General features: G+C 52.3%; 1 protein-coding gene across 2 annotated transcripts in view; it reads right to left on the reverse strand.

Moving 5' to 3' along the window:
* The window catches only part of LOC144723265 (uncharacterized), a 34378-nt gene extending 23891 nt beyond the window's left edge, over positions 1-10487 (reverse strand). The window contains exons 1-4 of one of the 2 annotated variants that reach the window (XM_078601857.1): positions 10338-10487; positions 3882-3945; positions 1874-2086; positions 1001-1123 (exon numbers count right to left, since the gene is read on the reverse strand). In XM_078601857.1, coding sequence (XP_078457983.1) covers positions 1001-1123; positions 1874-2086; positions 3882-3945; positions 10338-10385 — 448 coding nt within the window. In that variant the 5' untranslated portion in view covers positions 10386-10487. Of the gene's footprint in view, positions 1-1000; positions 1124-1873; positions 2087-3881; positions 3946-8025; positions 8608-10337 lie in introns of those variants that run through there. The other variant, XM_078601856.1, reaches the window with a different exon arrangement.
* Between the last annotated feature and the right edge of the window lie 188 nt (positions 10488-10675).

The following is a 10675-nucleotide window of genomic DNA, read 5'->3' on the forward strand; positions in this document are numbered from 1 at the left end:
TGGGTTGCCGGGTTTGTAGCGCAGTGCGCTAACCACTGCACTACCACTGCACTACCACTCACGTGCACACGCAGGCGCACCCACACACGCGCACACAGCGCAGTAGGGCAGTGGCAGCGGCTTGAGCAGTGGCAATACAAGGAGACACAGAAGAGGTGTTATCGATACGTGTCGTGCGGAGGCTTTCGTGACCAATATTACGATTCGTGATTGTCTTCCTGTGCGTTCGATCACCGTGTGCGTATACAGCAACGTTGATTTGAGCTGCAATGCTCGACCGCCTGGCAAGGCCAAACAAATCAAGTTGTCACGTGGGCAAATATGCCAATTGATTTAGATTTTTTTTGGCAAACCGGTACGTAGATTTAAAAGCAAGTCAAATTTTGATAGGTGGGTCAAATCATTTTTTTGTCTCGCAGGACATTCATTGGCCGCGTTGTCTTCAGCGGCGTAGCTGGCTGTGTCGCGCAGCATCGCTCCACATTGTGCTGAGTGACGCTGCATTGTGCTGCTCTTATCACGTATGCTGGACTTCTTTCACGCCGTACGTAGCCAACCGTGATAATCGTAGGTGCAGATGAAGGACAACAAACGAAACACAAAAATCAGTTCTAAATAAATGCGTTTTCAATCTAGATTATTTAAAAGTGCATAGCTCCAGTGGCTTCCTAATATCGGAAGGAAGAGCGTTCCAGACGGCCACAGAATCGCATCTTAAAGCGCGCGATGCGGTGACCACCGTCGTTGTTCTATGCGCGGTCGTGTTGCGCTTCACGGTGCAGGACTTTGCTGCGCCGTGTTCAGCGGTGCGGCCGGATGCGTCACTGCACGCCGATCTGCTACGTCGCGTCACGCGTTGCTGCACCGCGCGGTACTGGTGCCACACTGCGTCGTGTTGCATCATGTCGTGCTGCGCTTTGTGCTGTCGTGTTGTACTACATCGTGTTGTGCGGTACATCGCATTGTGCCGCGTTGTGCCGCGTTGTGCCGCTGCACGCACCCTCGCACCCTGCGGGCCCCATGATGTAGCCACGCGTGCACTCGCACAGGAAGGAGCCCATGCGGTTCGTGCAGTTGGCGTGGAGGCCGCACGGACCCGGTCCCAGCGAGCACTCGTCCACATCTCCCACGGCAATGCAAGAACACACGGGGGAGGGGTGGTGGGCGGGGGGAGGATGAGAGGGAGGGGAGAGGAGAGACACAGGGAGAGGTAAGCGGCAGAGATGCAAGGGGAGATACAGGGATAGATAACAGGGGAGAGACAGATCGAGACAAGATGGGAGCCAGGGAGAGAATAAAGGGGAGGTAATTGAAGAGATGACAGGAGAGATACAGCGATGGGAGTGGAGATGAGGGGAGAGGAGAGAGTGGTAAATGGGTCAGTCTGTCACTGGGTTTGCAATTACAAGTTGATGCTTCATCCGCTCATGCCTCTCTCACTGGGTTTACAATTAGGCGCTTCGTTTGAGCGATTCAAGTGTTACACCAGCAGATATTATCTGCTGTGACACACGGCGTAAATATGGAATGGAAAAAAAATAACCCATCAGTCGAGAGAACGTCCAACGGGGACTAAGTCGAGAGAACGTCCGACGCACCCAATAAAGAATGGCGCAGGGTGGTTGGGCTTGCGACAAACGGGCGCGAAACAACAACAATCCGCGTACGGAACGTTTCGCCGAACGTATCCGAGACGTTGGCTGTCAAAGTTGGGGGGGAGGGGGATGGTGTGGGGGACGACGACACACGACTGGGAAAAACGCCGAACGCGACGGCGAAACGAAGAGGCGGGAACGAGAGCTTTGTTTTTTTTCTGCAATTCCCGGGCCGGCAAAGAAAATAAACGGAAGACCATCTCCGCGCGTCCCGTTACCGACGCATCCCGGCCCCTGGGCTTCGAATCCGGCGGGGCACGTGCAGTTGTCCCCCTGGCGGGTCGTGCCGTCCGGGCAGCCGCAGCCGCCCCCGTTCAGGGGCACCAGCTCCCCGGCGCACGGGTCCAGCTCGCCAGGGTCGACCGCGAGCTCATCCACGGTCTCCACCGCCGTCTCCGCCGCGGTCGTCCCGTTCCCCTCAACTGGGGGAGCTGGGCAAGTGGAGAGGGGTCAGGGGTTAAGAGGATGGAGGTGGAGCAAGCTCTGTAACGTCGGGAGCGGTGGTGTAGCGGTTAGCGCTACGAACCCGGCGGACCCGAGTTTGACTCCCGGTCGCGGTCGACACAGGTGACGATTATCTGAACCGGTCCTGGGCCTCCCCCTAGGTCGATTCGGCCTCAAATGAATACCTGGTGCGGTGCTTAAACATAGCCACCGGGGAGACAAAGGTTGGTCGGGCGTGGTGTTGGCCACACCACCGTCTCGTGTGTCGTTCTGGCCTTCATAAGTGCTACTCGCTAACAGCATTTGCCCCAACAGTCTGTGAAGGCTACGCGGGGGATCTTTGTCGTTGTCTTTGTGTTGTTAATAAGTTGCGAATACATAGCCAAGGACGTGGCAGAGCTTGCTAGGTGTTCGAAAACTGGGAATTTTAACCCCCCCCGCTCCTCCACGCTAGAGATACTTTTAATTCACCTCTGTGTTCCCCCGTTGACTAAAAACGGCTCTAAACTCCGTTAGAATTGGGCTTCACAGACCCCACCAATGCAGCCACGCGGCGCAGTGGTGACAGCGTGCGGGCGACTTGCATTCGGAAACGGCTGCGAGTTACAAAGTCCTGGGCGGCGGTCGACTTGGTCGTTCATCCCTCCAGGGTTGATTTTTTAAAAAAAATGAGGACTGCTTTGTGCGTCGGGAGGACTGCCGGAGCATGGGGGAGACGTGCGGTGGTGCTGGAGGGGGGGGAGTGGAGGGAGAGTTGTTTTGAGAAAAGTGGAGAGGTTGTGGCTGAGTTAGGAACGGGGAGGGGGTGGATAACGTCGTTTCAGTCGGTGACCGGACCTTGACAATTGGACCATCTGGGAGTGATTTCGGGGCCAGAGGGGAAAACAAACAAGAAAGTCTCCAAAAAATCTGGTATGTGCACATGGACACGCGCACGCACTCACGCACGCACACATGTGGGGCTGCGTCCCACTGCCGGTTGTCGGTTGATGGACAGAGAATTATTTCTGGTCTGGTCTGCGCTGCGCTCTGCTCTTACGACCAAGTGAAGTATTTCCATTCGCATCGGCAAATTTTTACTTTTCCCATTTAAGAAATATCGTTATAACGATTTAATAGAACCATCTGATGAGAGGAGAACTGAAGAGTAGTGTTAGCGGAGTGACGCTTTAGAGACATTTAACTCCGGAACATAATTCCGCACGCAAAAATAGAACTTGTATGGCAGGAACCGAAAGACAGTGTGATCGGCCAATAATATATCAAAGAAAGTTTCGGTGAGTCTCAAGACTCCATTTCAAGAGGGTCCTGCATTGGGTTGGTTTTGACGAGCGCTTGGCTACATGTGTAAGGAAAAAAAATGCACGCACGCGCATATAAAGGATAACATTCGACATCCGCACAGATGGATGCGAGAATCTACTTGCTGTACTGCCAGTGGTGTGGCATGGTTGTTGACGTGTGCCCTGGTGCAAGGAACGAAATGGGACCTCCTCTACGTAACTGGGCGCTTGGGCCGCTCTGACCTATTGGCCGTGGTGCAGTTGCACCGCCTGTACACTTTTTATAGCTGCAGCACTGGGGTACTGGCATTTTCTGGCCACCCCGACAGAATCGCGAAGTTCGGAATTTCGCTCATCGGCGTGATCCACCAACCGATCACAGGCGGTGTGTGTGCGCTGGTGACGTGTGATTGATGAGGGCGAGGGGGTGGGGTGGATGGTGGTGGATGATGGGTGTTGGGAGATGGAGGTGGGAGACGAGGTGGAGAGAGACACGTACCCCTGATGGGTTCTGCTGCGGTGTCTGCCACGCTCCGGATCACGTCGTCGATGTCGGCCAGTTCCTGCGTGCACACACGCCAGCGCGCGTCCGCACGCACACAAAGCTCAATGAGGACGCGAGCAAAAGTGCACGCACAACAGAGGTCGCAAACGGGTTTTGATTCCTTACCCGTACCCGGCCGCACCAGGGTCGCAAATGGGTACCCGCACCCGTACCCGGCCGGGTACGGGTACTCGTTCCCTACCCGTACCCTACACGAAATTAGTGACAAACGGTTACTCACCAGTGACTCACGGCCTACCCGTACCCGGCCACACCAGGGCCGCAAACGGGTACCCGTACCCGGCCGGGTACGGGTAGCCGGGTATCGGGTAGGGTACGGGTATCGGGTACCCGGTTGCGACCTCTGACGCACAAAGCCGCGCTACGGTAAAACCTCTCGAAGACGGAGCCATGGGGGGGGGGGGAGATCTCTTTGTGTTCTGGATGATGTCTGGCATCCTGTGGATCTCATAATCAGAGGCAGGCCCGTTCAACATCGGAAGCAATGCCACGTGCGTGTATGATGAGAACAGTTCTCCCACAAGCAAGGCACGGCCAGATGGCTGAGGGGTCGAGCGAGGAGCTCGAAATTCGGGAGGTCGCGAGTTCATATCCTGGCTGCGGGTTGACTCAGCCCATCATCTCTCCAGGGTCGATAAATGTGCGCTACTTCTTTGCGGGGAAGTCAACGTTAGTTGTGCTATGGACACTCTCCACAGGGATAGGAATGTGCAATTTCCTCCATCGTGCTCAGGGCCGGGAATCACCTCCGAGAAAAAAACAAAGAGAGGAGCTCTCTGCTTCTCAACTTTTGTTTGTATAAGAATCGTGAACAGCTGCACACAGGCAGAATGTCCGCGTGCCTTCGGAAGCAACACAAGATTTCGTCTTCAGGTGGAACAGTCACAGCATGATAGCTGTATCTCACTTGTCGTGATTTTTATTTTATTTTTTATTTTACTTTTATTAATTTTAATTTTTTACCTACGTGACTTTACCGAAAAAAACCTAAGAATATGAATCCTTGCAGTCACGAAAGCTTCAAATCTAGGGGGGGGAGGGGTCAAGTATTGACATATTTTTGCGTACCTACTAAATGGATGGCCCCTTATCGATCAAGAGACACAGCAAGGAATTGTTTTGCTCAGTATTGCTTTTCCACGCAGGTATTTATGGAGCCATTAAGAGCAGCAACCCCGTTTTACGTCGGGGACGCGTTCCCGAAATGCGCGACGACGAATATTGAAAAAAAACGACGTAAAATCGAAGCGATTTTTTTCCCCCTCTCCAAATCATCACCAAAATCACCCAAAATGCTTGTGCTGCGCATCAACAAAACAACGCACTCCGCGGGAAGTTTCTTTCGATGCGCGACGGCACTCTTTAAGGCTGAGTCGACCTAGCGGATGCCCAGGACCTATTCAAGTATCGCTCGCCGCTGATGTTAGCCGAAGAAGGAATCGAACCCAGGTGGCGCAGCTTCGTGGCGCAGTGCGCTTAGCACTACGATACATAACAAAGACAAAGTTACCCCCAATAGCCTTAGCAGACTGTCGGGGCAAGTGCTGTTCGCCAACAGCACCTACGAAGGCCAGCAACACGCCCGGCCGCCTTTGTCTCCCCTAGTGGCGACGTTGTTGACGCACCGCACCAAGTACTCATTTGAGGCTGAGTCGACCTAGGGGCAGCCCTGGACCGGTTCGGATATAATCGTCACTGGTGTTGGCCGTGAGCGAGAATCGAACTTGGGTGGTCGGGTTTGTAGCGCAGCGTAGCGCTAACCGTTGCTCCACCGCTCCCCACACGATACACACACACGAAACACACACACACGATACACACACACGTGTCCTGTCAAGTGCTTGCATATTGTTAATGCAGTCACGTGATGCCGTGTACCTATTGTGATACCAAATTAGTGCTGCTGCTGTAGCATCTATTGTGTGCTGATGTTGTGTGACCTGTACGCCCTTTTCCCTGTTTGCGCTGTGCCATCGCCTGTTGTGTGTGTCTGCTGTGTGTGTCTGCTGTGTGTGTCTGCTGTGTGTGTCTGCTGTGTGTGTCTGCTGTGTGTGTCTGCTGTGTGTGTCTGCTGTGTGTCTGCTGTGTGTGTCTGCTGTGTGTGTCTGCTGTGTGTGAACTGCTGTGTGTGAACTGCTGTGTGTCTGCTGTGTGTGTCTGCTGTGTGTGTCTGCTGTGTGTGAACTGCTGTGTGTCTGCTGTGTGTGAACTGCTGTGTGTCTGCTGTGTGTGTCTGCTGTGTGTGTCTGCTGTGTGTGAACTGCTGTGTGTGTCTGCTGTGTGTGTCTGCTGTGTGTGTCTGCTGTGTGTGTCTGCTGTGTGTGTCTGCTGTGTGTGTCTGCTGTGTGTGAACTGCTGTGTGTCTGCTGTGTGTGAACTGCTGTGTGTCTGCTGTGTGTGAACTGCTGTGTGTGAACTGCTGTGTGTGTCTGCTGTGTGTCTGCTGTGTGTGTCTGCTGTGTGTGTCTGCTGTGTGTCTGCTGTGTGTGAACTGCTGTGTGTCTGCTGTGTGTGTCTGCTGTGTGTCTGCTGTGTGTGTCTGCTGTGTGTGTCTGCTGTGTGTCTGCTGTGTGTGAACTGCTGTGTGTCTGCTGTGTGTGTCTGCTGTGTGTCTGCTGTGTGTGAACTGTTGTGTGTCTGCTGTGTGTGTCTGCTGTGTGTCTGCTGTGTGTGTCTGCTGTGTGTGTCTGCTGTGTGTCTGCTGTGTGTGAACTGCTGTGTGTCTGCTGTGTGTGTCTGCTGTGTGTGTCTGCTGTGTGTGTCTGCTGTGTGTGTCTGCTGTGTGTGTCTGCTGTGTGTGTCTGCTGTGTGTGAACTGCTGTGTGTCTGCTGTGTGTGTCTGCTGTGTGTCTGCTGTGTGTGTCTGCTGTGTGTGTCTGCTGTGTGTGTCTGCTGTGTGTGTCTGCTGTGTGTGAACTGCTGTGTGTCTGCTGTGTGTGTCTGCTGTGTGTGAACTGCTGTGTGTGTCTGCTGTGTGTCTGCTGTGTGTGTCTGCTGTGTGTGTCTGCTGTGTGTGAACTGCTGTGTGTGTCTGCTGTGTGTGAACTGCTGTGTGTCTGCTGTGTGTGTCTGCTGTGTGTGTCTGCTGTGTGTGTCTGCTGTGTGTGTCTGCTGTGTGTGTCTGCTGTGTGTGAACTGCTGTGTGTCTGCTGTGTGTGTCTGCTGTGTGTGTCTGCTGTGTGTGTCTGCTGTATGTGTCTGCTGTGTGTGAACTGCTGTGTGTCTGCTGTGTGTGTCTGCTGTGTGTGAACTGCTGTGTGTCTGCTGCGTGTGTCTGCTGTGTGTGAACTGCTGTGTGTCTGCTGTATGTGTCTGCTGTGTGTGAACTGCTGTGTGTCTGCTGTGTGTGTCTGCTGTGTGTGAACTGTTGATTGTCGTGTTTAGTTTGTTGTCTTCCCCCCGCACCGCCGATCAGCACAGTTGGCTGCGTACGGTGCGAATGAAGTTCAGCATACAGTACATATGTCCTGTATGTTCTGCCGTATCATCTCCCATGTTCTGAGTGTTGTCATGAATCTTCCGCTCTTGTGCCCTGTATCTCATGGTTTCCAGTATCCACTAATCTGCACCATATATCCTTCATGGCCCATGCCCTCTGCCGTGTCCTGCTTTCTGTACCGTGTATCCTCCGCGTGATGTATCCCATGTGTCCCCGCACCTCTGATCAGCACGGTTGGCTAGGTACTGTGCGAAAGAAGTTCAACATACATCACACGTCCCATATTCTCAGCGCCCTGTGTCCTCTGCTCTGTGTCCCGTAATCCTGTGCGATGATGAGTCCTGTTCCTTCTGCCCCTCTGCTCCGTGTCCCGTATCCTCTGCAAGTCGGATACTTCGTGGTGTCCTGCATTCCGTCCCGTATCCTCTGCATCCTTTGCTCTGTCCCGTTTCATTCGCGTCCCGTTCCCTCTGCACGATGTCCAGCGTTCCCCGTGTCCCTTTATCCCGTCTGATGATGCGTCCTGTTCTCCCCTCTGCTCAATGGCCTGTCATCCCTATCTCTGTTGTACCCCATGGCCTACATCCCCTTGCGCTGTGCCGTGCCGGGGTCCTGCCTTGCCTCCATACATCCACCTACCTTGGCCGACCATCCCTGCGCCACGGGTCGTGGTGCTGCGGGCAGCTGTTGCTGTGCCTCGACAGTGGACGCGCACAGCGCCACGCAGAGAAGCAGCAGCAGCATCTTCATCGTCGTCATCATCGTCTTCATCATCATCCCCGCGCACACAGGCGCAACCAGGCGGAGACAGCAGAAGCTCCAAACACAGCAGCCAGGAGCAGCAGCAGCAGCCAAACTCGAGCCGGCGTAACTGCGCGAACGCACGGAGTCAAGCCTCTTTCTTCCCGATGTTAAAGAGTTGATCCGAGTGACGCACGAGTTGATCAATGTGACACGCGTGAACGACTTGAAGCTTTCGTCTTCTCGCTGCGTCTCCTTTGATTGCGTTACTTGAAACAGGACACGATCCTTGAGAATTCCACGCGATGATGCTGCGTTGGTGTTGGTTGATGATCGCGAAGGCGCTTTGCGAGACAGAGGCGAGGGCTAAGCCGATGTTGGTGTTGTGCAGCAGGCAGCTCTAAGATTATGCCGGGACAGGACTAGGATTCGAGGCTGTGGTTGATGTTGTTGTTGGGTGGTTGGTGTTGTTGTTGGGAAGGGGGGGGGGCTGAGGAATGGGGTGGGATGGTAATTGGGGGAGGGGTGGGGATATGCATGCACCACCACCACCAACCCCATACAACTTCATTCTTACAACTTTGAACACAACCACCACCAACCCCCCATCGGCCACATGCCCTTCCAAGCATTCCTGCCTCGACTCCCCTCTGAGACTCTCCTCCGAGACTCTCCCGCTCATAGGAAGTGCATGGGAGGCTGTTTGTCGTCAGGCTGACGATGTCCATGACAACAAACACCCGCTCTGCGCTCGACATCGTCGGCTCTCGGAAGCTAAGCTAAGCAGGCGTTGTGAACCTGGATAGCGAGACGGTGATTTTGATGGGGCGACCACCACCACGTGCCTGCCTTCGCTAACCCGACATGAACGTTTTGGGTGAAGTATGGTGGAAAATATCCCCCACCACCACCCCCCCGCTCACGATCCGCATGGCGTTGGCATCCCCACATTCTAGATTTGAAGCTTTCGTGACTGCCAGGATTCATATGCTTAGGTTTTTTCGGTAAAGTCACGTAGGTAAAAAATACAAATTAATAAAAGTAAAATAAAAATATCGTGGTGTGACTGTTCCACCTGAAGACGGAAGCTTGTGTTGCCTCCGAAACGTCATGATTTTTATTTTATTTTACTTTTATAAATTAATTTTTTTTACCTACGTGACTTTACTAAAAAAACCTAAGAATATGAATCCCCACATTCATCAGTGGATTTATATCGTATCGGGTCACTGCGACGTATGTTTTCACGATACGATAATTTCCACGATATGACGATTATCGCGATATCGTTTTCCCCATACGTTACGTAATTGCGTTTTGTATTGCGATCGCGGCCGCCGTGTTGTACTTACCAGTCAGAATAATAAAGATTCGATGGCAAGTTCTTCAACCGCAGTTCACCGAGAATCAGAATTTACATTTCGACTGGAGAAATCCGATGAGCTATGAAGCTCTTTTTCACACGCAAATGTCCAAGATAATATTATCACTACACATACAAAAGTGCTCGAAATGCAAGCTAAATGGAAACCATCAAACCGATCATCACTGACTCCATGTGCTCACCACGAGGTCCACACACACACACAACACGTGTGACCAACTATTATCGTAATGAATTGGCAATTACAATTAGATAACACAACTGCGCATCATAGCCAGAACACTGAAACAGACACCCATCCCCCCTTGGCTCCCTGTTCTGACGAACATTCTTGCAACCAAATATCCGCAGAGATTTGCAAACTGAAAGGGAGTTCGCACGTTGTGTTGCCAACTACAATCACCACCAAGACCTCACCAACGTCCCTCGCCGCCACCAGCTAAAGTCCCGATGCCCCCTTTCTGGGATGGATGGCGCTGCAGTCACCATACCCTAGAATGTCACCTAGATGCGGAGGAACGCCGGGCGACGAACAAAGAGTGGAAACAACGCGCACGACCGGAATAACAAACACCTCCAATCGAGACCCAAACATCATCGCGACTCCTGACTTTGAAATTCCTCCTCCTCCTCGACGACACCGGAGTTACCATCAACTGCATCAGAACATCAATAGGCCAATGCGCACATCTCGAACTTCAATGTAAAATTAAAGACCCATAACAGGAGTGCGATTGTGTCCGTGCAACCCAAATTATGGCCCATATAGTTAAACCCACAGTAAGTCTGCGCTCCTTCAATGGAGGAATCACAAAACTACACACACTTTCCACTCCTGAAGCGCCCTTTCGTCGTGGCGAGCAGATCTCGACATTGGCAATTAGCTCCTGAACCACATTGCTTCCATTCGCAACAATAGAAACAGAATGGAAATAATAAAATAATTAAAATTAAACATTATAAAAATAATTGTGAGAATTATTTTATTATGTTTTATTTTTATTATTTTATTATTTCCATTCTACGTGACTTTACCGAAAGAACCAAGAAGATGAATCCCTGCAGTCACGAAAGCTTTAAATCGAAATAGAAACATAGTTAATTGGCCGATTAAGCTAAATAATTGGCTAACGGGCCAGTGAATGATTGTTGATTGCTCAAGCG

The sequence above is a fragment of the Lampetra planeri genome, chromosome 17, assembly GCF_965212315.1.
Source record: "Lampetra planeri chromosome 17, kcLamPlan1.2.h2, whole genome shotgun sequence".
Classification (NCBI taxonomy): Eukaryota; Metazoa; Chordata; class Hyperoartia; order Petromyzontiformes; family Petromyzontidae; genus Lampetra; species Lampetra planeri.